This window comes from Coregonus lavaretus, assembly GCF_964263955.1.
Source record: "Coregonus lavaretus genome assembly, chromosome: 13".
NCBI lineage: Eukaryota > Metazoa > Chordata > Actinopteri > Salmoniformes > Salmonidae > Coregonus > Coregonus lavaretus.
The window spans coordinates 6,724,901-6,752,128 of NC_140000.1; the positions used below are offsets into that span (position 1 = coordinate 6,724,901).

The 27,228-nt window shown below is 40.3% G+C and overlaps 2 protein-coding genes across 3 annotated transcripts; one reads left to right on the forward strand and one right to left on the reverse strand.

Annotated features, from left to right (window-relative positions):
- Positions 1-1,788: 1,788 nt before the first annotated feature.
- On the forward strand, positions 1,789-8,620 carry LOC311139134 (CKLF-like MARVEL transmembrane domain-containing protein 7). Of its 2 annotated transcripts, none has more exons than XM_084174023.1 (5): positions 1,789-2,240; positions 3,484-3,660; positions 3,842-3,940; positions 5,815-5,896; positions 7,842-8,620. In XM_084174023.1, exons 1-5 carry the CDS (start codon positions 2,127-2,129, stop codon positions 7,853-7,855), a joined length of 486 nt encoding a protein of 161 aa, XP_084030149.1. In that variant the 5' UTR covers positions 1,789-2,126; the 3' UTR covers positions 7,856-8,620. The 2 variants fall into 2 exon arrangements, with proteins under 2 accessions (XP_084030149.1, XP_084030150.1); XM_084174024.1 differs by having other exon boundaries at positions 2,013-2,240; positions 3,049-3,660.
- Positions 8,621-15,573: 6,953 nt separating this feature from the next.
- Positions 15,574-23,841, reverse strand: LOC311140320 (CKLF-like MARVEL transmembrane domain-containing protein 6). The gene is made up of 5 exons (XM_084175332.1): positions 23,588-23,841; positions 23,094-23,223; positions 18,443-18,619; positions 18,133-18,231; positions 15,574-17,910 (listed from the first exon to the last, which is right to left on the reverse strand). The coding sequence occupies exons 2-5, from the start codon at positions 23,214-23,216 to the stop codon at positions 17,746-17,748; spliced, it is 564 nt and encodes a 187-aa protein (XP_084031458.1). The 5' UTR covers positions 23,217-23,223; positions 23,588-23,841; the 3' UTR covers positions 15,574-17,745.
- Between the last annotated feature and the right edge of the window lie 3,387 nt (positions 23,842-27,228).

A 27,228-nucleotide genomic window follows, 5' to 3' on the forward strand; every position in this document is an offset into this window, starting at 1 on the left:
GTAAGTCGCTCTGGATAAGAGCGTCTGCTAAATGACCAATTTATTTATTTTATTTACTCTGTTTTTGGCCGGGTTGATGTCATTACGAATTTAAATTTATTAAACTTGAACTGAGTTGTTTATGGGTCTCTTCAGACGCCTGGGCAAACAGAAATGTATGCAATTTTGCAAAGTTAAATATATAAATTTGGTCACTAACTCAGGAGCGATAGGGAGACGCGTGCTACATCCTTGGCTTCCAACAGCGCCCCCCCCCCATATGATAGTTTTCTATATACGTCAGTGTTGTGGGTCTGGGGTCTAATTAAGCAATAAGGCCCGAGGGGGTGTGGCATATGGCCCATATACCATGGCTAAGAGCTGTTCTTATGCACAACGCAACGCGGAGTGCCTGAATACAGCCCTTAGCCGCTGCGGAGTGTGTGGATACAGCACTTAGCCGTGGTATATTGGCCATATACCACTAACCCCTGAGGTGCCGTATTGCTATTTTAACCTGGTTACCAACGTAGTTAGAAAGTACAAATACATGTTCTGTCATACCCATGGTATATGGTCTGATATACCAACGGCTTTCAGCCAATCGGCATTCAGGGCTTGAACAACCCAGTTTATAATGATGTTTAAAGTATGAAGATGTAAATAATACACTACACTGAATCTATTTTAGCATGGCATGGGGTAGTCCCATTAGTGCAGTCCCCTTGGGATAGGATGGTGGGCCTATAGTTCAACACCTGTTAACATTTACATTTACGTCATTTAGCAGACGCTCTTATCCAGAACGACTTATAAATTGGTGCATTCACCTTATGATAGCCAGTGGGACAACCACTTTACAATTTTTATTTTTATTTTTTATATATATTTTTCTAATTATTATTATTATTATATTAACCCCACATGGTTATATTTTATATGAACCCCACATGGTTATATTTTATATTAACCCCACATGGTTATATTTTATATTAACCCCACATGGTTATATTTTATATTAACCCCACATGGTTATATTTTATATTAACCCCACATGGTTATATTTTATATGAACCCCACATGGTTATATTTTATATTAACCCCACATGGTTATATTTTATATTAACCCCACATGGTTATATTTTATATTAACCCCACATGGTTATATTTTATATTAACCCCACATGGTTACCAATTCAACTGCAAAACCAGCTCTGGAACAGTTGTTAATCAGACATTAGGTTTGACTTTTAAAGTAATGTGAGCTTCTTGCTTGCTTGTGCAATATGGGTGGAAAAGTGTTTAAATTAACCTGGGACAAATACAATTCAGCTGTCTATGTAGTAAGGTGGTCTAATGGGTATGGGTCTATGGTGCAGGCTACAATGATATAGGGCCTAAAGTGTCGTTAACAATAGTAGGCCTAAGTCTGATGAATTTCAAACATATTCAGATTGATAGCCACATGCTTAATCTACAGATCAACTTCAACCATCATGTGAACACTATTTAGGTGGAGATTTTAAATGCTTCATTATTAACATCCATAACACACGCGGTGCCGCATGCGGCTAGAAATGCGACCAATCGTGCGTGAGTGATTTGCGGACAATACGTGTTTTGATAGCCCTTTCTCTTGCAGTCAATAGTTATTTGCAGTCAATGGGCGAGTTCACATGTTAGTCCATTCCATTGGTCCTTAAGTGAAATCACCACTCACCCGGGGCCATGCAAAACGAACTGGCCCATTGAGTAAAAGTACAATTGTAGCTGTTGAAGTTGAAAAATTGTACTGTTTCCGGAAAACCCCACCCCAACTGAATCTCACCCTCAATGAAGTAGGGTTACCACAGCGGCAAAGTCCAAATTGGCTATATCGTAAAAACCCTACAATTGTGCTTTTTGGTCTTAATTTAAGGTTACGGTTAGGCATAAGGTTAGCAGTGTGGTTAGGGTTAGGTTTTAAATAATATTTTAAGAAGATAATTTGTAGAAACAGGCGGGGTTATGACATTGTGGCTGTGATAACTAGTGACGACCATGAAGTAGACGAAGCCCAGTAGTAGCAGTTGCCTGTGTTTCGTGGACCACGGTAAACTGTAGTCTAGACTATTTACACTGTATTTGATTTATTTATACATATCAAAATGTCTCATACTGTTGTTACGACCACCACCACGACGACATCGTCTTCAGGCGGAGGTTTCTTAAACTTGGGCTATACTCGCTCTGGACAAGGATTACTGAAAATCGCCCAATTGGTAAGAGTTTTGGATCCGATATTTATACTGATATACTGCGCAGAATTATACTATTTTTTGTACGTTTTTATTTTTTATGTTGGGTTTGGATTGTATTTTATATTGCTTACTGTCAGCTATCTTCGTGATCTTTAATCACAGTAATTGTTTAATCCAAAATGTGGAGAATGCACACAGAAGTTGAAGGTAAAGTGGAGCGAGGTGCGTAACAGAAACTCTGATTCATTCATATCCTAGGTGGCTTTCTCTGACTGGTAGCCTACGACTAGGCTATTACACAAAACATTAACATGCAAAACATGAATGAGGCCAATAATAGTGGAACCCAATAGCCTTTATAACATGAATTAGGCCTATACCAGTGGAAACCAATAGCCTTTATAAAAACTACAAGTTTAATGGACTATTAAAATATTTTAAATGACTGAGACAAGAATCTACACTGGGAGCTCCTCCCAAAGATTGACCTGTGCATTATCTCTCCATGAGGCAAAATGGCAAGTGGGAGGGTGATAACGGCTACAGTCAGATCAACATCCAGTTTTGACTGAGATGTCCTGTAATTGTTTGAAATAGTGGATGCAGGAACTTGTCCCACTGTGTATGGTGATGTCATATTGCTGTCATCTCTCAGAATGTCAGAATTTCGTAATTAATTACACACTTTATTACACCTTCATAACAAAGGTTGTGAAATCAGGGGTTTTATAACTTTGTCTGTTCTCCCCTCTTTAAATCTGTGTTTGGCACAGTAGAATACAGTAATTCAAATTATCTGGTTTGCATCTTCACTACTCTTATGTTACAGGCTTGCTTATTTATAGTCACCATCATCACCACAGCAATGATGTTGGTGTTTCAGAGGAAAGATGGAGGAAGCTGGTAATGGGTGTTATTTCCTATTTTCACGAAGTGTTTAATGGCTTTTAGCCTTAACGTCAATGTTGTTCCAAATACCCTGCAACTGCCCTACAATATGAAGCAATAAAGCATATTTAACAGCATGTGAAGGTGACATTTTGTGATAACTTTGAACATTAGCCATGTGAGAGCTGGGTTGTGTTGAAAACTTGGTACTGACGCCATAGATTCTGGATCTGGACCAATCTACTGGTACCAGAATTGCAGACCAGGATTCATTTTTAACACAGGAGTTGCAGTGTTGATGTGGTGCCAAAATGCTCCAGGATTCGAATCATACTGGGTCATGAAACCAACTTGTTATGTGTCTGTGTGTTTGCAGGTAGCCCTCCTGATTGCGTTCCTGTGTGTATACTGTGCACGAGGTTGGACTGATTACTCAGCCTTTCGGTACTTTGAGGTGGTGACGCTATGGTTCCTCATAGCCTTCCTCATCTTCTACCTCATGTATGTGTTCAGACTGCAGAGTAAGATCCCCTGTATCAACTGGACAATGACGGTGAGTGGCCCTGCAAACGACACACACACTGATACACACACACATTTACATGCAGACTCTCTTATCCAGAGAGACTTACAGTAGTGTGCATAATCTTTTAAAACTTTTTTTGTACTTTTTCCACAGACACACATATACACACACGCTTTACAACACTTATCTATACCTTTCATTGTTTCAGGAGTTCCTGCATTATGGCGTTGGGACCATCCTGGTCTTCATTGCCTCTGTTGTTGCAGCTGTTAAGAATGGAGGTGTGTCTGAACTAGTAGCTGGTTCGGTGAGTAACAGTTTTCTGGTGCTCCTTTCCAGAGCTGAGGAATGTTCATTCATTTTATCTATCCTAGTATCGCAGCATTTAGCTGTAGATATAATTGAGAGGCCCTGTTTGAAAAAATGGAACCTTATATCTAAGCTCTCCATTGTTTATTTCTGTTTGTTATGTGGCGGGTGTGTGGGATTCCCCTTTAAAGCAGACCAAATGGCTATTAAAGGGGAATGGAAACACTAGGCTTTAGAACACCAGCTAACTGTAACTGTAAATCGCCATATTGGCATTGTTGCATCACTGGCAGGATTTCCCAAAAAAGGCTGAATCCCAAAACTGTCTGAAAGACCATGAGCTCTGCGTGCATTAATGAGCTAAATTTGCTGGTTTCAAACCATATACGAAAACATGATACATATTTTGAAAGCTGAGAAACAGGCCTTACAAATTATATTACATACAATAGCACCACATCAATCAAATGGTAATCAGTTAAGAAAAATCTTATGAAAATCTATGTTTTTCCCCCAAACAACTGCCATTTACACAACTTCCTAATGAAGATAGAGAAAAATTAGAGCATATTGAGTCTTCTTTATTTAGTAACGATTGAAAAACTGAAATCAGAATAGTAATATGTTCTACTGTGAATGAGTTACAACCGTTTTAGTGAACAGTGTTATTTTTCTAGAATTCTATGGAATGTTCTGTTATCAGACACTTTCTTATATGGATTGTATATTAAACACAGATGTGCACCAAAACATATTACAAATGGCATTTAGTCTTACATATGATAAGCAGACATACACAAGTAATATAATATGAATAAATCAATATTGAAAAAACAATTGGAATTACAAAATATGATAAGAATACGGAATATAATAACAATAATTGGCTTTGAAAACTTCAATTTCTTCTGCACATACATTCCACTTGGCCTATAGTCTAATACAGGAAGAGTCAGAATGGGAACAAATTAAAAGCATGCAAGAGAAGAGAAATGACCAGTGACCATCTGAGCTACTGGGTGAAGACTAGGAGTCCCTTAACTAGTGGCTATGTCTGCAATGAATCACACTCACTGGAGTACCACAACCTAAAATAATTTTGCCTCCTACGACGCATAACTGCTTGCCCTTGCATTCTGGTGCAACACAAACAAATCACGTCATATCCTCCTTTCTATCTTTCCTGTAACAAATCCAACCATTTCTACAGTAGTCCTCCAGGACAATGAAGTTCACCTAGGCTGTGAGGGGGAGGGTGTGATTGTCCCTCGGCCCTGTCTGCAGCCTAAGCAGCATGTTGTCCAGTCTCTCCAGCCCCTATCTGGCCTTGACACTTGTCTAGCTAGCAAGCTACAAATCAAATCGGACACTAGCCAGTTGATTTTAGCTCTTAGCTAATGCCAATGACAAATGCTCTTCAAATTGTCAATATGAGCATTTTATTTTGTACAGTTTGCGAAGACAACATTAACATGAAAAAGACAAGAGAAGAGCTAGCTAAATCAACAAGTTAGCTAGCTAGTTGCCTCGGTTTGGCTGACTGTCTACTCGGCTTGTTATCAAAAGTTAATTTCACAGATTCCTTTTATCAATAGAAAAAAATACTCTAAAATGTAAATATAATAATTACCAACATAAAAATGAATTGCATACAGTTTCTTACCTTCATATTTTTGTCCTGATCTCAATGACAAAGCTATCAAAATGTTGAGAAACCTTTCAGGTCCAGTGGAGACAAGGCGCCTCCTGGTGTCAGCATTCACTTTCATCAGCTTGGGGACTTACAGCTGTCCCCTCAATGCTTGACAGATCACCAACATGTAGGTTTTTTATAGGGGGATAATAAGGCATCTTTCTTGTTGTCCTTTACAGGTATTTGGCTTCATCGCCACATTCCTACTGGCTGTCAGCATATGGACATCCTATAAGGTCACATGTGGTTCCCAGCCAACCAGTAAGTCTGAAATTCTTTGAAATCCTTATTGTGTTTTCCCTCAGACCACAGTTGCCTAGCGGCATGTACCGAGCCTTTGAAAGAAAGACGCTCAATTGAAAGTGATTCAAATATAGCCTGTATTCAAATCATGAAATAGGTCCCCTTTTTACACTGGTGAATGATACAGTGGGGAAAAAAAGTATTTAGTCAGCCACCAATTGTGCAAGTTCTCCCACTTAAAAAGATGAGAGAGGCCTGTAATTTTCATCATAGGTACACGTCAACTATGACAGACAAAATGAGGAAAAAAATTCCAGAAAATCACATTGTAGGATTTTTAATGAATTTATTGGCAAATGATGGTGGAAAATAAGTATTTGGTCAATAACAAAAGTTTCTCAATACTTTGTTATATACCCTTTGTTGGCAATGACACAGGTCAAACGTTTTCTGTAAGTCTTCACAAGGTTTTCACACACTGTTGCTTGTATTTTGGCCCATTCCTCCATGCAGATCTCCTCTAGAGCAGTGATGTTTTGGGGCTGTCGCTGGGCAACACAGACTTTCAACTCCCTCCAAAGATTTTCTATGGGGTTGAGATCTGGAGACTGGCTAGGCCACTCCAGGACCTTGAAATGCTTCTTACGAAGCCACTCCTTCGTTGCCCGGGCGGTGTGTTTGGGATCATTGTCATGCTGAAAGACCCAGCCACGTTTCATCTTCAATGCCCTTGCTGATGGAAGGAGGTTTTCACTCAAAATCTCACGATACATGGCCCCATTCATTCTTTCCTTTACACGGATCAGTCGTCCTGGTCCCTTTGCAGAAAAACAGCCCAAAAGCATGATGTTTCCACCCCCATGCTTCACAGTAGGTATGGTGTTCTTTGGATGCAACTCAGCATTCTTTGTCCTCCAAACATGACGAGTTGAGTTTTTACCAAAAAGTTATATTTTGGTTTCATCTGACCATATGACATTCTCCCAATCCTCTTCTGGATCATCCAAATGCACTTCAGACGGGCCTGGACATGTACTGGCTTAAGCAGGGGGACACGTCTCGCACTGCAGGATTTGAGTCCCTGGCGGCGTAGTGTGTTACTGATGGTAGGCTTTGTTACTTTGGTCCCAGCTCTCTGCAGGTCATTCACTAGGTCCCCCCGTGTGGTTCTGGGATTTTTGCTCACCGTTCTTGTGATCATTTTGACCCCACGGGGTGAGATCTTGCGTGGAGCCCCAGATTGAGGGAGATTATCAGTGGTCTTGTATGTCTTCCATTTCCTAATAAATGCTCCCACAGTTGATTTCTTCAAACCAAGCTGCTTACCTATTGCAGATTCAGTCTTCCCAGCCTGGTGCAAGTCTACAATTTTGTTTCTGGTGTCCTTTGACAGCTCTTTGGTCTTGGCCATTGTGGAGTTTGGAGTGTGGCTGTTTGAGGTTGTGGACAGGTGTCTTTTATACTGATAACAAGTTCAAACAGGTGCCATTAATACAGGTAACGAGTGGAGGACAGAGGAGCCTCTTAAAGAAGAAGTTACAGGTCTGTGAGAGCCAGAAATCTTGCTTGTTTGTAGGTGACCAAATACTTATTTTCCACCATAATTTGCAAATAAATTCATAAAAAATCCTACAATGGGATTTTCTGGATTTTTTTTCTCAATTTGTCTGTCATAGTTGACGTGTACCTATGATGAAAATTACAGGCCTCTCTCATCTTTTTAAGTGGGAGAACTTGCACAATTGGTGGCTGACTAAATACTTTTTTTCCCCACTGTATATAACTTTGCATATTTGCTACAGTGGAGCTTTCTTTTGCAACGCAGATCAGGAGTTAATTCAGTTGCATTTCCTGTGCTGCCGGCTATTACAAGGGCTAGGAAGGGTTTTTGTTCTTAGTTGACTAAACTTTCGTTAACTAGTGTTTCCTCTTTCCCCATCTCTCACACTTCCTCTAACTGTAGGTGCTTCTGTGTAAAACGGATCTATCATTTCTTCCCCTGAAGTACCAAGATGACTCCATTGTCAGTGTGCTGTGCGACAGTCACTTCTTACCCTAACAACTGGCCCAGGGCCCTTTTAACAAATGTTGAACAATCAAAACTTCAGTTTAGCCTGAGACTGGTTTCACTTCAGGATAGTTACAAGTTAGCCAGTTAACTTTGCTAAACACTCAATTTTGTACAGTTTACAATAAAGCTTAAAGTAATTTCTCCTTCTTTGAGATACACCATCCTGACGACCGGTCAGTTGTTAGGGGTAAGAAGTCACCTGTGTGTGCTGTGAATAGCAAGCAGCTGTTGTTTCAGATAAGTGCCTCCAAAGTGTTTAAACTAAGGGCTAGGCTGAGACCCAGGCCAAACCATCCCTCCATCTTGAATGGTCGGTATTTGAATGTTTTGAAATCAAAAGAGGTCATATGCTGTTTTTCAGTGTTGCCCTGAAGCTTTTTAGAGTTAGATATGTCAATGCCACCCTGTTTACATTATTTATTTGAGAGCAAATGTTTTATGATGATAAAGTTTTGTGCTTTTATGTTCAAGCTTACTACTGTATGTCTGTCACAGTATTATAGGCTGCTTATGAGAATAATATAATCATAAAAAGGTCAACCTTTATACAGCCTCACAGTATCACTTGTATTTAAACATCTCTTCTTTATTTGATGTGTTTCAGTTTGTATATGGGTTTATATTTGAAACGTGCTTTTGTTTGACTGAAGTAAAAGGTAAACTCAACAGCATCCAAGTCTCTGAATCCTTGTTTGTTGAACATAAGACATTGAGACCATTGGAGGCTCCTTAGAGGAGAAAGGGGAGGACCATCCTCCTCAGTGAATTTCATAAAAAATAAAAATAGTGAAACATTAAAATGTATTTTTTTGTTGTTGATAAAACCTATACTAAATATATTCACGTCACCAAAAAAATTGATTAAAACACACTGTTTTGCAATGAAGATCTACAGTAGCCTCAACAGCACTTTGTAGGGTAGCACCAACTTTCAACTTCTTAACTTGTCTAAAATGCTAAAATGTCCAAAAATAGTCCAAATTGGTGAAGTGAAATGAAAAGAATTCAAAAAACTAAATAACGGAAAAGTGGTGCATGCATATGTATTCACCCCCTTTGCGATGAAACCTTCCATAGACTTCCATAGTAATTATGACAACTTCTGGAGGACGTCCTCCAACCTATCAGAGCTCTTGCACGATGAACTGACATGTTGTCCACCCAATCAAAGGATAAGAGAATTAATCTAGTACTGCAAACATAAGCTACAGCTAGCTAGCACTGTGGTGAGTAGTTGACTCAAAGAGAGAGAAAGGCAATAGTTGAACAGTTTTGAACAAATCGATTTCTTCAAAAATAAAGGAGAAGCAAGAGCGAGAGAGAGCTAGCTATATTTCATATTTTTTTATCTTTCACTTACTTAGCAAATGCAGCTAGCTAGTTTAGCCTACTCAAACACCCGGCTCAAACAGAGAGAGATGCTATGTTACCTAGCTGGCTATCCAACACTGGAACTCTTCCAAGTCAAGGTAAGCTTTTGGTTTTATTAATGTATTGCCACCGGGGCCCGTCAGTATAACTGCTAAAATGCTTGCTGACTGTACACTGTACTGCAGGTTTACTAACGCATTAGTTCTAGTAGCTATGTTGACTTGACGTTAGCTAATATGGTGAAAACTATGTAGGCTGTGTGTAGCGGTTATGATATGAAGGTTTAGCTTGGAAAAGTTTTTTCGCCTGGTCACAGACAGCTGATGTGTTGTGCACTGAAGTATAAAAAGCAAAGGAAAAAGGTGAGAGGAGAACGCGTAGATGCGAGAAGGAATTATCCAACGATAATGCTGTTTATATGTGGCTGTTATGAAAGTGAACTGTGTTTTCGTGTGATCAGGTGTGTATTAATTCTGCCAATTCTGTTGATTATTTTTTTGTCCAATAGAAACTCATTTGCAACTGTTGGACTAATGATTACACCCTAGATCAGCTAGATGCAGGCAAGATTGTGCAAGACGGTATTGAATGTGACAATGTCTGTCACCTTGATTACTCAAATTTATCTCGACCTGTGCACCTACAGTATGTTGTAAACTTTCATTCATAGGCTAGGTTGTAGCAACCTCATGATGGGTATAGGGAAAATGTGAGTATCATGTAGTAGCCTAAACCTATCGATGTTACATTGAGCTGGGTGAATGGAATATGAATGACAGTCATCCAATATGCTGTAATAGAAATAAGGCCATGCTCCTAAATTTTTTTGCGTCCTCCCTCATCTTAAATGGCACCAACCGCCACTGGTTGAGAAGTTGTTGAACATAAGAAGTTTTCTCTCAGAGTTGTTGATACGAATAGTAGAACCTGATCCTTGACCTTCATGCACATGACTGTTTCTTATAGGATACTGTGTGTGTGTGTGTACAGTGAGGGAAAAAAAGTATTTGATCCCCTGCTGATTTTGTACGTTTGCCCACTGACAAAGACATGATCAGTCTATAATTTTAATGGTAGGTTTATTTGAACAGTGAGAGACAGAATAACAACAAAATAATCCAGAAAAACGCATGTAAAAAATGTTATAAATTGATTTGCATTTTAATGAGGGAAATAAGTATTTGACCCCTCTGCAAAACATTACTTAGTACTTGGTGGCAAAACCCTTATTGGCAATCACAGAAGTCAGACGTTTCTTGTAGTTGGCCACCAGGTTTCCACACATCTCAGGAGGGATTTTGTTCCACTCCTCTTTGCAGATCTTCTCCAAGTCATTAAGGTTTCGAGGCTGACGTTTGGCAACTCGAACCTTCAGCTCACTCCACAGATTTTCTATGGGATTAAGGTCTGGAAACTAGCTAGGCCACTCCAGGACCTTAATGTGCTTCTTATTGAGCCACTCCTTTGTTGCCTTGGCCGTGTATTTTGGGTCATTATCATGCTGGAATACCCATCCACTACCCATTTTCAATGCCTTGGCTGAGGGAAGGAGGTTCTAGCCCAAGATTTGACGGTACATGGCCCCGTCCATCGTCCCTTTGATGCGGTGAAGTTGTCCTGTCCCCTTAGCAGAAAAACACCCCCAAAGCATAATGTTTCCACCTCCATGTTTGACAGTGGGGATGGTGTTCTTGGGGTCATAGGCAGCATTCCTCCTCCTCCAAACACGGCGAGTTGAGTTGATACCAAAGAGCTCGATTTTGGTCTCATCTGACCACAACACTTTCACCCAGTTCTCCTCTGAATCATTCAGATGTTCATTGGCAAACTTCAGACGGCCCTGTATATGTGCTTTCTTGAGCAGGGGGACCTTGCGGTCGCTGCAGGATTTCAGTCCTTCACGGCGTAGTGTGTTACCAATTGTTATCTTGGTCACTATGGTCCCAGCTGCCTTGAGATAATTGACAAGATCCTCCCGTGTAGTTCTGGGCTGATTCCTCACCGTTCTCATGATCATTGCAACTCCACGAGGTGAGATCTTGCATGGAGCCCCAGGCCGAGGGAGATTGACAGTTATTTTGTGTTTCTTCCATTTGCGAATAATCGCACCAACTGTTGTCACCTTCTCACCAAGCTGCTTGGCGATGGTCTTGTAGCCCATTCCAGCCTTGTGTAGGTCTACAATCTTGTCCCTGACATCCTTTGAGAGCTCTTTGGTCTTGGCCATGGTGGAGAGTTTTTAATCTGATTGATTGATTGCTTCTGTGGACAGGTGTCTTTTATATAGGTAATAAACTGAGATTATGACCACTCCCTTTAAGAGTGTGCTCCTAATCTCAGCTCGTTACCTGTATAAAAGACACCTGGGAGCCAGAAATCTTTCTGATTGAGAGGGGGTCAAATACTTATTTCCCTCATTAAAATGAAAATCAATTTGTAACATTTTTGCCATGCGTATTTCTGGATTATGTTGTTGTTATTCTGTCTCTCACTGTTCAAATAAACCTACCATAAAAATTATTGACTGATAATTTCTTTGTCAGTGGGCAAACGAACAAAATCAGCAGGGGATCAAATACTTTTTTCCCTCACTGTATATAAATACAGTGGGGGAAAAAAGTATTAAGTCAGCCACCAATTGTGCAAGTTCTCCCACTTAAAAAGATGAGAGAGGCCTGTAATTTTCATCATAGGTACACGTCAACTATGACAGACAAAATGAGAAAAAAAAATCCAGAAAATCACATTGTAGGATTTTTAATGAATTTATTTGCAAATTATGGTGGAAAATAAGTAGTTGGTCAATAAGAAAAGTTTCTCAATACTTTGTTATACAGTAATCCCTCGTTTATCGCGGGGGTTACGTTCCGAAAATGACCCGCGATAAGTGAAATCCGCGAAATAGAAAACTTTTTTTTTTTTACAATTAGCAACTATTACATGTATACAAATACAGTGACTCACGTGTAGGCCGTTTCGTCGACATTATGGGTTTAGAAGATGTTCGAAATTACAAGATAATTTGGCCAACTTAATGTAAATTTGCCAAGCTGTTTTATGTACGTACACATAACTGCACGAGACGACAAAATGATAGCACAATTCGTAGCATGTTTTGATACAAGAAGCGGGAGTGAGTTTTTAGCGAATCAGAATGCAGAGCACAATGCACCAAAAAAAAAAAAAAAATGCATTATGAAAATCCGCGAAATAGCGAATCCGCGATAAGTGAACCGCGAAGTGGCGAGGGATCACTGTATACCCTTTGTTGGCAATGACACAGGTCAAACGTTTTCTGTAAGTCTTCGCAAGGTTTTCACACACTGTTGCTGGTATTTTGGCCCATTCCTCCATGCAGATCTCCTCTAGAGCAGTGATGTTTTGGGGCTGTCGCTGGGCAACACAGACTTTCAACTCCCTCCAAAGATTTTCTATGGGGTTGAGATCTGGAGACTGGCTAGGCCACTCCAGGACCTTGAAATGCTTCTTACGAAGCCACTCCTTCGTTGCCCGGGCGGTGTGTTTGGGATCATTGTCATGCTGAAAGACCCAGCCACGTTTCATCTTCAATGCCCTTGCTGATGGAAGGAGGTTTTCACTCAAAATCTCACGATACATGGCCCCGGATCAGTCGTCCTGGTCCCTTTGCAGAAAAACAGCCCCAAAGCATGATGTTTCCACCCCCATGCTTCACAGTAGGTATGGTGTTCTTTGGATGCAACTCAGCATTCTTTGTCCTCCAAACACGACGAGTTGAGTTTTTACCAAAAAGTTCTATTTTGGTTTCATCTGACCATATGACATTCTCCCAATCCTCTTCTGGATCATCCTAATGCACTCTAGCAAACTTCAGATGGGCCTGGACATGTACTGGTTTAAGCAGGGGGACACGTCTGGCACTGCAGGATTTGAGTCCCTGGCGGCGTAGTGTGTTACTGATGGTAGGCTTTGTTACTTTGGTCCCAGCTCTCTGCAGGTCATTCACTAGGTCCCCCCGTGTGGTTCTGGGATTTTTGCTCACCGTTCTTGTGATCATTTTGACCCCACGGGGTGAGATCTTGCGTGGAGCCCCAGATCGAGGGAGATTATCAGTGGTCTTGTATGTCATCCATTTCCTAATAATTGCTCCCACAGTTGATTTCTTCAAACCAAGCTGCTTACCTATTGCAGATTCAGTCTTCCCAGCCTGGTGCAGGTCTACAATTTTGTTTCTGGTGTCCTTTGACAGTTCTTTGGTCTTGGCCATAGTGGAGTTTGGAGTGTGACTGTTTGAGGTTGTGGACAGGTGTCTTTTATACTGATAACAAGTTCAAACAGGTGCCATTAATACAGGTAACGAGTGGAGGACAGAGGAGCCTCTTAAAGAAGAAGTTACAGGTCTGTGAGAGCCAGAAATCTTGCTTGTTTGTAGGTGACCAAATACTTATTTTCCACCATAATTTGCAAATAAATTCATTAAAAATCCTACAATGTGATTTTCTGGAATTTTATTTCTCAATTTGTCTGTCATAGTTGACGTGTACCTATGATGAAAATTACAGGCCTTTCTCATCTTTTTAAGTGGGAGAACTTGCACAATTGGTGGCTGACTAAATACTTTTTTCCCCCACTGTGTATATATATATATATATATATATATATATATATATATACACAATGTCCCCTTCCCCTATTCAAGTGTACAGAATTCCCAGCTGAAAATGTCCATACACTTCCATTAATGACCTGGGAAAGGTCCAAGTATGATAGACATTCCTGTGTTGCTGGGTGGGACATTGCCTAAACACAGGGAAATACTGATTAGTACCTCCTCCTCACTATTGCTGGTGAAGGAGGCAAGGGAATACACTTTATAAAGTACACACTCTTAGAAAGGGTTCTGCGTCTGTCCCCATAGGAGAACCCTTTTTGGTTCCAGGTAGATCTCTTTTGGGTTACATGTAGAACCGTCTGTGGAAAGGGTTGTACACTCTTTTTCTAAGAGGGTGGATGGTATTATTACAGTTATGTTGTTGACAAAATCATGTTGTCTTCCCGAGTTTCAGGCTAATGTATGTTACTAATGTAAATGGAGGTGATATTTTAGATATTTTAAAAAGCTGTGCTGCTGCCCAAACATCTGGTCTCATGACGATCTGATATCAACCTACTCTATTGGCACAGAGAGCCCTGGTACAGAGAGGCCTGGCACAGAGAGGCCTGGTACAGAGAGGCCTGGTACAGAGAGGCCTGGCACAGAGAGGCCTGCCAGGAATATGGCAGCAGAGCCATTATGTGTGAGAGTCAGAGGCATGAGCACCACTACCCCCCTGCAATATGGTGTCCATTACTGGCCTGTTGATCAAACCCTCCATGAAAAGCTCTGTTTCGGTTTCAGCTACATACACTTCAGGAGAAGGCAGACTAGTCCAGTCTGAGAAGGGAGATGGAAGGGCAGATGGGAGGGAGGGAGCAGTGGAAGAAGTGAGAGGTCTGTGGAGACATTGTTTGGGTTTGAGATGGGAGGGAAGGCTAGTAGGGGAACATTACTCACCCTGTGCTGGCTCCAGCAGCCCTGCTCTCCCTGGGGCCTCATTTGTTTACTTTTAGCAGCCCAAAGAAGCAGCTTCCTGTTCACCAACTGCATTTATTCTGATGTGCGTAGCTGACGGCTTCTATGAGCTTTATAGCTCCATTATCTGCCTCTCACAATATAAGCAGAGGGAATAAATTATTGTTATTTCATGTTATTCACAGTTTCATTAGTGGAGGTCATTTACATAATTCAAATAAGCATAAAGGACAATACTAATGCTGGGTTTAGGAGCTGGGGATAAAATACGTGGCAGGACTTTGGTCTCTACCCACCCATATAATACAGTATATTGTGACATTTTTATACAAAATGTGTAAAACTGCATTTAAATGATAATAGGCTTTGGATTTAGAATAGCAAAAATGACCTCAGGGACAATCATTTTATGAATATCTTTAAGTGGTTGACCACTCCTTAAAAACGGTTTCTATAATGGTTGGGATTCCCTGAGCAATTCCTGTTGTCTCCTGAGTAACGTGCGCCCCCTTGTGGACTAACTGAATTCACACGCACGTTGAGGGGTCGGACTGTACAACACTTGAAAACAGAATTATCTCTGATACAGTAGAATTAATACAAGGGCTAAATAAGAGCACAGATATAGCTAGATATAGCACACTAGCTACATCGAGGATATGTACAGATAAAGCTCTTAACCAGTAATCCCATGAAACGAAATACTTCAGAAAAGTGATGGCATTTATTCCATGGCGAATTATTAACACAATATAGATTTTTTTTTTTATTACAAAAAATGAACGCATAAAACATTGGCATCTATGAATATTACTAGTCATTATTAAGGCACAGGTTTAGATAAGGGACCAGATATGTCCAATTCCAAGTCAAACCCTCAACTCTAGCTATTTAATGTACTGTATATCTGATAGGATTTTTAAAATAGTGCACTAGTGTCACATTGCTTTCATCGACAACACCACATGAATTCAACATGAACCTTTTACAGTATTTGTCCTGAGTAAACACTGTTATTGTACTGTACTTGGATGGGAATGTCTTGCTTATAAGGGCTTTGTCAGTCAGGGGTCAACACTGATTATAACAGCTGTCACTTCTCAATTTATTTAACCTTTATTTAACTAGGCAAGTCAGTTAAGAACAAATTCTTATTTACAATGACGGCCTACACCGGCCACACCCGGACGACGCTGGGCCAATTGTGCGCCGCCCTATGGGACTCCCAGTCACGGTCGGTTGTGATACAGCCTGGAATCGAACCAGGGGGGCTGTAGTGACGCCTCAAGCACTGAGATGCAGTGTCTTAGACCGCTGCGCCACTCGGGAGCCCATACTAATGTCTTATTATAGATTTCTACCCTATTACTTTAAACTAAACTATCACCTAAGACATTTCAGATCAGCCGCTGGATGAATCCAGCATATCATTTGTCTCACTGTTGATTGACTCAGATTGCGTTTAAGACATTTCTGACCCTATCCAAAATAACATGCTATTTATCAAGTAAGTAATTAATTGGCCAATCAAAAGAGGTCTCCATCAGTACAATCCCAAGATATTCTCTGAAACATATCGCTGACCTTACCTTTAAGTTTGCTGTAGAGTAGGCTACACAATAAGGTTGACTAAAATATGAACCTTGAGGTCTCATTCTAACCTGAAAGTCACTTAATTCAAGGTCACATGATTGAACAGAAGAAAAACTGAAAGCATAAAATCCATCCAGGACAATAAATAGTATATTTCCAATCTTCCATAACCCTGACCCCTCCCTACCACCAAGTTTACTTCTGAAATAAAGAAAAACACATACTACTAAAATACAAACTGCTGTTGAAAAGGCATACATCATTTAAAAACATTACAGATAGTCAATTACAGTTAAAGTTTCATTGATTGCTATATTTAAAATGTATCTATATAGTATGAACACCAATAAGGCACGTGGAGTTGGACTCGCATAGACATACTGGGGAGTTTTCTTGCATGGACTGAAAGTTTGAAACCATAGAAATCAATGACTTTTGGGGAGAAATAAGTCTGTAAAATAAAATTACAGACATAGGGGCCCATTAAAAAAGTTTCTGGCATGACTGTTCCCATTCCCTATTAAAAAGTTTAAATTGAAACATTTTTCCATTTGATTGTCATTCCTTAAAACTGGCTAATATATTATGTCCAGCCTTAAATACTGTAACTGTACTATCCGAAATGGATATGAATGTGTTGGGTTTGACTGTAAATAACTAGATAAAATATTGTTTTTTTTTTGTGTGTGAGAAATTAGATACAGCATTTTGCATAGCTGGAGCCATCTTGACAAGATTAAGAAAAATATTACAGATAGTACAGATAGGTGCTCATCCCAGTAATGACAGTGAGTGGTAAGGCAATACAGTGATCTTATAATCTCATATTAGTCTATTACAGGGCTCTCCAACCCTGTTCCCGGAGAGCTACAGTCATGTAGGTTTTCGCTCCAACCCTAATCTAGCACACCTGATTCTAATAAGTAGCTGGTTGATCAGGTTAGTTACAACTGGGGTTGGAGTGAAAACCTACAGGAGGATAGATCTCCAAGAACAGGGTTGGAGAGCCATGGTCTATTTTAATCAATGAGTGGTCCCATTCCAAGCAGGTCCATAGTCCAAGGGAATGAAATGTATACAGCACAGGCCAAGTCTCCAACAAAAATGGTCCCACTGCTAAGAATAAAACCTTTAAATCATATCTTTAAAATGCTGGAGATTTCTTTCCTGCTTTTAAGCAGATATAAGGTGGTCCTCTGATGGTCTTAGTGTGTTGCCTGTTTGCGTGTGTGTGTGTGAGAAAGAGATACCAGTGTTACACTCGTTTAGGTATCCTTGGGCCTAGTCTGCTTCATTCTGTTCCCTGTTGAGTTTCTCGGCCTCTGCCACGGGGGCCTCACCGTTGCTTGCGGCTTGCTGGTTGGTCCTTTTAAAAGGAAAACCCCTGGTCTTCACAAACCAGCCAGCATCCACCAGGAATGCCATAGTGGCCAGGAAGCCAAATGCCTGAAAATAAAAAAGTTATAAATTATTACTAAGCATTAACATTAGTAAAACATCTTGTAACTAAGAGTACAAAAATGACACTCTAAACAGTTTAAAACAAAATGGTTCTCCTTTCTATCTAAACCCAGCTTTGTTTGGGCTGGTATTTTTTGTCTTCAATTGAGAAAACACTAACCAGGATCCTGACGTATGAGGAAAGTCTGAGTAAAGATGTTAGTTTACCACAGCAGCATTCTCCAGGTCAGTTCCACCATTATCTGAGACAAATACAATGGAGGCGATGAGGAAGAATGCAGCCATCAAAGCCGTGTACACAAAGTCCTGCAAGAGACAGGTCAGCATGGTTATACACCAGCATACATTTAAATATGATTACAAGTACCCTCACATACACACGCAGGCTTCATGAAATGTAATTTTTCACAAAGTCTTATGAATGATAAACCTACAAAATGCCAGGAAAGTCAGTGAGCCTCATTTATCAACATTATGTGTACATTCACACACACACACACACACGCTGAGGACTCACCACAGCGGGCCAGTAGTTGATGCCCACTCTCTTGTGCAGGTTGGTAGCGAGGAGGACGAGGAGGAGAGCTGTGAAGAGGAAGGCTGTGCAGCTGACAAACTCAAAGAAGTAGAGCGGAGAGCAGCTCATGCAGGTCGTCACTACCTCTTCGAGAATGAAGGCCACGAACGACAGGAGCTGAGGACATAAGTCAAAACTAACTGATCTCCCACTGTTATCATGTACTACCCCAGTCTCAATAACAGATGGCACTGTTTACTACCAGAGTTAAATGGGAAGTTTTGTTTTGTCTCAGAGCAGGGTAGAGGTCATTTAGTGTCGTCAATTATGCTTGTGCATGGCTTAAGTACTGATGGACTCAGGATTCTGTCTTAACGCAATCTTTATATTCTGTGCCAATATAGTGTTTTCAAACTGAATTGCCATCAGTAGAGTTGACTATCATAGCCCTATGTAAATGTGGGTATATGAAAATGTCTAAATATTTCATGCAAAATTCAGAGTTGGACTTGGAGGAAGGGACAACTCTTTCATGTAATCTTCACAATGAGAGGATTCTTCTGGTGTGACCATCACAGTACTCTTAAAGCTCATCAGTGTGATGGAAGCACCAGATACTGGCTCTATTCATCATACTACACCACACACAATAGCTTTTTCATGTTCCCATTAGAACTGTGACCAACTAAAGGATCCACCCCTTTACAACACCCACAGACCCCATTTTGCTTTCTCAATATCCACTATTAATAAAGATTCCTAAGAAAGAAAGGGAAATACTGAAAATGTATATTTTTGTTTTCTGAAACCAAGAGACTGGACCACACAAGGCCAGCAAAACCAGACATTAACTGACTCACACGGTTAGTGTTTTTTTGTTTTCTTGGCGATTGTTTGGAAGGAACAGGGCAGGTCGGCTTCCTCAGGAATCAAGGTCAACAACTCCGCTACCATGCAGATAGCATATTACACTGAGGATCTGTCCTCACACTATTCAGACAGTGCTAAATGGGTACCTAAAACTAAACGAGACAGCAAACACATGCTCACTGTAATACGGTGCCAAGCATAATGTGCCATATGTGTATCTAGAAGAACAGTGGCTTAAACTGTACAGTTTGTAGGCCTTAGTGCCATATTACAAGGTAAAATGCACCACAGTCGGTTTCACCCCAGCCTTAGTGTTAATGAAGCCACAGCTCTACATTTCCAGGTTTACTACATGACCATATGGAGACAGTCTGACATCAACCCTGTAATAAAGACTGGGCCTCCTCCAGAAAGAGGACATCTTTCTGCAGTACCTTTAATACTTTCTTTACAGTCTGTTGTGTGTGACTGTGTGTGTGTGGACGTGTTTAACTATTCTTGTGGTGACCAGAAGTACCCACAAGAATAGTAAACGAACAAACATTTGACCAACTGTGGACATTTTGTTAGTCCCCACAAGGTCAAATGCTATTTTTAGGGGGTTAAGGTTAGAATTAGTGTTAGGGTTACAATTACATTAAGGGTTAGGAGCTAGAGTTAGTTTTAGGGTTAGGTTTTTGGGTTAAGGTTAGGGTAAGAGTACAGGTTAAGGTTTAGGGGTTAGGTAAAATAGGATTTTGAATGGGACTGTATTGTGTGTCCCCACAAGGTTAGCTGTACAAGACTGTGTGTGTGTGAGAGTGTGTTCTATGAACACACAACTCCAGCAAAGTGTTGTTGCAAGAGAAAGAGTAGCACGTCAGAAAGAAGAAGAATCCAGGGTTCTGTGGCTTTAAGTGGGAAATGCTTTAAATTACATTTAATTCCACAGATCTTTATGTGCAATGAGCTTGCCAAGCATTCTTGCAATGTTGATCATATTTGGAGGAATCCATAGTTTCTCTCTCACACACACACAGTCAGTGATAATAAGGTCAAACAGCAAGTCTTAAAATAACCCTGGTAATTACATTTTGCATCTGGCTGCTAATTTCATTTGCAGTGCACCGCTAGACACTAGGCGGTATTGCTAACACCTGGCTCTGATTAGCTTGACTAGGAACCCAGTGATTTGAGGAAGACAGAGCCCCGTCAACTCTGTCTGTCTCCAGACTGCGGTCCCACAAGAGAAACTCTGAATGAACTCAGATTTCCTGCTCCAGAAGGAGACTCAATTCCCCCAAAGAATTGCCTGGACTAAGAGCTCAAATCACAAACTATGGCAACTAGTAAACCTCCACCTCTAACCTGCTTACTCACAGGCCAACCTAATAGTACAAGAGGTGCCCTCAACCAAATAAGCCCTCCATCCTGCCCGGAAACAGTTTGTTTCAAGATCTTGTTAACTGGGGAGAAATACAAGGTAGAAGCCATGAACCATGTGATTTGAATTCAATTGAAGATCACAAGATAACATTTCACTGCAGTTAGGAAGGCAGTCAAATAGTTGAAGCCTTGACAATGAGGTCTAGGAATAAGAGGAAGCCATTCATGATATCCAGTTCAAAATGTAGACATTTCACAACTCTGCCACTTGTGATGACCAGCGGGGCACAGAAAGGGGTCAAACATTAGTCAACAGCAGTCTGCTGTAGTAGCCTCACTCAATTCAACAGAATTCCAAGATCTGTCTTCTGCTTGTAAAGACACACCCCCTGAACATATGCACGCCACGTACACTTGTTGACTTAAGCACGACTGCTGTTTCATCAAGGCCTACACGGAGGCATCTCAATTGTCTAAAATGGTTTCCGACCCAGTCTCCTCTTTAATATGTAAGCTAGGTGATACGTCCAACTGTCCAATCGGAGTGCTGTTCCAGACAGGCTATATAGAGCTAAATATACAGGATCTGGTTTCAGCTACCCTCAATAGGATACAGCAGCTCCAGTGACTGATTTGGACTCTGAAATCTGAAGAAGAAAACGTTGCCGTCTTAGGCCTGACGATCAGTTAAAGGTTCCTGAGGGTCATCTCTGCTGACAAATACCCCACCCCATCATGAAGGGGATGTGGGAGGACAGGGTGTGGTCTGATGAGTGCATCATCACCAGCACTGATGCAACTGTTCTATAGAACAGTCGGACTCACAACATTTAAAGGAACAATGAAGAACAACTGCTGACAATGGTCGCACCCTGAGAAGGCCACAAAAGTTATGGTTTACAAACTTGCCTGTTAATTGTGGGATGTTTTTGTGGGATAGACAGCCCACAGTTTCTGGGAGCCAGATCCAGTTACATACAAAACAATGAAATGGTAGCATTTGAAAAATCTGCTTATTCTATGTCTATTTACTACACGCAGACTATCCACTTCCAAGGAACTTGGTATCATAACTGACAAGGGAGCTAGGTGTTAATACTTAGACATTTTACATACACACTTGTTCATCTGGTCTTATGTCTGGAGCACAAAGTAAACGTGATGACACCACTAGGTAAAATGTCATATTGCCACCAGAGTTGATCTAACCCTGTTTTACTACTCGGTGCCATCAGAAAATACAGATAGATAGACCAGAAGGTTGTTGTCTTCCTCTCCTCTGAAATACACTGAACAAAAATATAAACGCAACATGCAACAATTTCAAAGATGTTACTGAGTTACAGTTCATATAAGGAAATCAGTCAATTGAAATAAAATTCATTAGGCCCTAAATCTATGGATTTCACTTGACTGGGAATACAGATATGCATCTGTTGGTCACAGATACCTTTTTTTTTTTTTTGTGGCAGCATGGATCAGAAAACCAGTCAGTATCCAGAGCATCCCAAACATGCTCAATGGGTGACATGTCTGGTGAGTACGCAGGCCATGGAATAACTGGGACATTTTCAGCTTCCAGGATTTGTGTACAGATCCTTGCGACATGGGGCCATGCATTATCATACTGAAACATGAGGTAATGGCGGCGGATGAATGGCACGACAATGGGCCTCCGGATCTCGTCACGGTATCTCTGTGCATTCAAATTGCCATAGATAAAGTGCAATTGTGTTCGTTGTCCGCAGCTTATGCCTGCCCATACCATAACCCCACCATGGAGCATTCTGTTCAAAACGTTGACATCAGCAAACCACTCGCCCACATGAAACGTTGACATCTGTGGTAGTGAGGCCAGTTGGACGTACTGCCAAATTCTCTAAAACGACATTGGAGGCGGCTTATGATAGAGAAATGAACATGTAATTCTCTGGCAACCGCTCTGGTGGACATTCCTGCAGTCAGAATGCCAATTGCACACTCCCTCAAAACTTGGGACATCTGTGGCATTGTGTTGTGTGAAAAACACTGCACATTTCAGTGGCCTTTTATTGTCCCCAGCACAAGGTGCACCTGTGTAATGATCGTGCCATTTAATCAGCTTCTTGATATGCCACACCTGTCAGGTGAATGGATTATATTGGCAAAGGAGAAATGCTCACTAACTGGGATGTAAACACATTTGTGCACAAAATCTGAGAGAAATAAGCTTTTTGTGCATATGGAAAATGTCTGGGATCATTTCTTTCAGCTCATGAAACATGGGACCAACACTTTACATATTGTATTTATATTTTTGTTCAGTGTAGTTTCATTTTATGCTTGAATTAAGATTTTGCCCAACAGTGGAACATTGAACAACAACAAAACGTTGTACAATAACATTATCATAACACTATGATAGAACATTACTTACCACTTGAACCACCTTTATCACACATCTGAATTTATCCAAATTATCTGTTGGTACAATGAACCACTTTTTGGATTTGTTCTCTGAAACGGTTGTTGGACTGTACACTGCATCCGCTGTAGCCATGGTGTGACTGAAATGAATAGATTTTAAGAAATAATTACAACCACAATAAGACTGCAACTATGTACTTCCTGTTACATTTTAGGCCTATCATGTATTAAAAGTATCACACCAGCGGCAAACTACAGAGCGAAAGCGAAAGCGTGGCATTTTGTTAACTTCAAAAGACACACGATAGATTAAATAATTTTGAGTTAAACTCATCGCCAAAACTCATCGCCAGTCTAGATACCCTAGACTGCATCAAATACTGACATGAGTGAGAACATACAGCCTGTCCCACGATGTAATAAAGATTAAATCAAATTGAAAATAAAACTAATGAAGGCTATAGCCTAAGCAACAAAAAAAAAAAGTATAAACGATGGACTCACGTGTCAAGTTTGGAACAATCAACTGAATAGGTATGACTTGACGAGCGATATCGTATTTCCACGACTTTCCAATGCGAAGCCCTTTGTTGTTGCGTTCTTGTTTAAAGCCTGGACCCACACTTCCGCAAATGAACGGATGATCTCAACCCCTGTAGTTAACAGTAGAGTAGCCTAGCCTATGGGGGGTGATATGTGCCAGAATTAAGCCTTGGCAACCGTAACACCGTGTGGCTGTCGCCTACCATTGAACGTCTGACTGACATGACATCATACCAACGCCTTACTAACGTCTGTGTGACGCCTGCTTGTTAATGAAAGTCATAAGGTGCATAGTTTATATTTATATTAATTAAATCTCAACCATAAATGTTAGAAATGTACAATTTTTCCCATGCAAGCCGACATTCAGAAGTAGCAACTTTGAGCTATAGTGTAGCCTATGGCTTGTGTATTTCCTGTTATGGCTAATTGCCAATAAAATATTATGTCCAATCTATAGGTAATCTGTCTTTCCCTCAACACCTCATGGCATGTTATGTTGTCTTTTCTGGCTGTATACAGATCTTAAATGTTGTTAGCCAATCACAGACTGTATTGTTACCAGTTCCCAGTAGCCTACACCAGACAACCAATAAGAGTTGTGTCCATGGCTTTCAGTCGAATAGAGGAGTTCATAGGCTTTCCCAGAAGGTCCGTGCAATTCGGAATCCTTGGGAAGTCCCTACCTCAATCAAGTATAAATGTAAAATGGTTAAGTTTAGTGTTAGTTAGTTATAGTTTAGGGTTCAGGGTAGGGACATCCCAAGGAATCCGAATAGCAGTGACCATTCATAGAGTGAGAGACAGGGCACGGTATTTGAGAGCTCGGCAGCCACACAGACATTAATTACAAGCCGCAGACGCGATTTTCGAGAGCGTCTGCCCCAGACAGTTTCTGTAGAGATGATGAAAATTATTGTACTTGATCCGATTGAGGAGTAAGTAGGCTATATTTAAGTTGTGATATCGTTAGGAAATATTTAGGCCTACTGTGTTGATAAGGCAAATTTGGTTTATTTGAAAATAATTACTTTTTGTTGATAACGAGTTGATAATGTATTGTCGAAAGCACGTAGGCAATATTATTTACTGTCGATAGGGGAGTAGGCTAGTGTACAATAATAAAGTAATTTGATGTGCTAGTATTATTTATTTCATGGATGAATTAAATTGTAAATAAAAATATACTATAGGATATATACATATTTAACATTGTAATACACTACCCCAACATGCCATTGTACTATAGGATATATACATATTTAACATTGTAATACACTACCCCAACATGCCATTGTACTATAGGATATATACATATTTAACATTGTAATACACTACCCCAACATGCCATTGTACTATAGAATATATACATATTTAACATTGTAATACACTACCCCAACATGCCATTGTACTATAGGATATATACATATTTAACATTGTAATACACTACCCCAACATGCCATTGTACTATAGGATATATACATATTTAACATTGTAATACACTACCCCTACATGCCATTGTACTATAGGATATATACATATTTAACATTGTAATACACTACCCCAACATGCCATTGTACTATAGGATATATACATATTTAACATTGTAATACACTACCCCAACATGCCATTGTACTATAGGATATATACATATTTAACATTGTAATACACTACCCCTACATGCCATTGTGTGCTGGAGCTATGGGTTTATTTTTCCACTGTCACTAGGCCTACACATTCACACTCGAACTGAATTGAATGGGGGATGCATAACTACTTCTCACTGAAGAAGGGAACGAGGTATGACATACAACTTCGATCGAAGACCTTAAAATCATGTCTGACAAGACCAATGAAATCATAACGGTATCCTAATATAGTGTGGATACAGGAGTATTTTTATTTTTATTTAACCTTTATTTAACTAGGCAAGTCAGTTAAGAACAAATTGTTATTTACAATGACGGCCTACCAAAAGGCAAAAGGCCTCCTGCGGGAACAGGGGCTGGGATTCAAAATAAAAAACTACATAAAAATATAGGACAAAACAAATATCACGACAAGAGAGACACTACATAAAGAGAGTAGCCTATTCTACAATAATGTAACTGTATGTGCTTGTATTATTTATCTAATTGATAAATGAAATTGTAAATGTGGATGGGTACGCTACTTCATTCAATGATTATGGTATTGTACAAGGTAGATACAGGAGTAGCCTATAGTCTACAATATAATGTTATTGAATGTGCTATAGTATAATTTATTTCATTGATTAATGAAATTGTAAATGGGGATGGGTAGGCTACTTCATTCAGTGAATACCGAATGTCTCGCTATCTCTGGGAGTATGTTAATGAAGGCTTTTCAGCTGTTGAACTATGGCAAGGTCGAACTAATTTCTAAATCTATCTTTCTTTTAGTCAAGAAGTGATGAGCCAGAGCAACCAATCAGCGTCACTGTAGCTGTTCTACCCACCACCCACACTGCTCTCCATCCACAAGCAACCACATCCTCTTCTCCTGTTCAATTAATTTGCCACCACACTGAAAAGGACTGTACAGTGAGGGAAAAAAGTATTTGATCCCCTGCTGATTTTGTACGTTTGCCCACTGACAAAGACATGATCAGTCTATAATTTTAATGGTACGTTTATTTGAACAGTGAGAGACAGAATAACAACAAAATAATCCAGAAAAATGCATGTCAAAAATGTTATAAATTGATTTGCATTTTAATGAGGGTGTCACGAATTCCGCCGAGACTGCTCCTCCTCCTTGTTCGGGCAGGCTTCGGCGTTCGTTGTCCCCGGAGTACTAGCTGCTACCGCTTGATGTTCTCTATGTTTGTTTGGTTTTGTCTTGTTGGTGCACCTGTTTCGTATTATGTATTGATTAGGTCACCTATAAGTTTCCTTTGGTTTTGTTTGCAGTTGTGTGTTGTTGTCCGCCTGTCCGCTGGTGAATGTTAATTGTTTTCTAGTTGTTAGTATTCTACGCACGTTTTGCGTAATCGCTCGCCTCCTGTGTTTTGAGGCCCGTTATTTTGTATTTGTCTTTGTGACAATTAAAGTCGTTTTCGACTAAGCTTCTGTGTCCTGCGCCTGACTCCAACAACGCATCCACATCAGCTTCTGACAGAGGGAAATACGTTTTTGACCCCTCTGCAAAACATTACTTAGTACTTGGTGGCAAAACCCTTGTTGGCAATCTCAGAGGTCAGACGTTTCTTGTAGTTTCTTCAGGTTTGCACACATCTCAGGAGGGATTTTGTTCAACCTCATGATGGGTATAGGGAAAATGTGAGTATCATGTAGTAGCCTAAACCTATCGATGTTACATTGAGCTGGGTGAATGGAATATGAATGACAGTCATCCAATATGCTGTAATAGAAATAAGGCCATGCTCATAAAAAATGTTGCGTCCTCCCTCATCTTAAATGGCACCAACCGCCACTGGTTGAGAAGTTGTTGAACATAAGACGTTTTCTCTCAGAGTTGTTGATACGAATAGTAGAACCTGATCCTTGACCTTCATGCACATGACTGTTTCTTATAGTATACTGTGTGTGTGTGTGTGTGTGTACAGTGAGGGGAAAAAA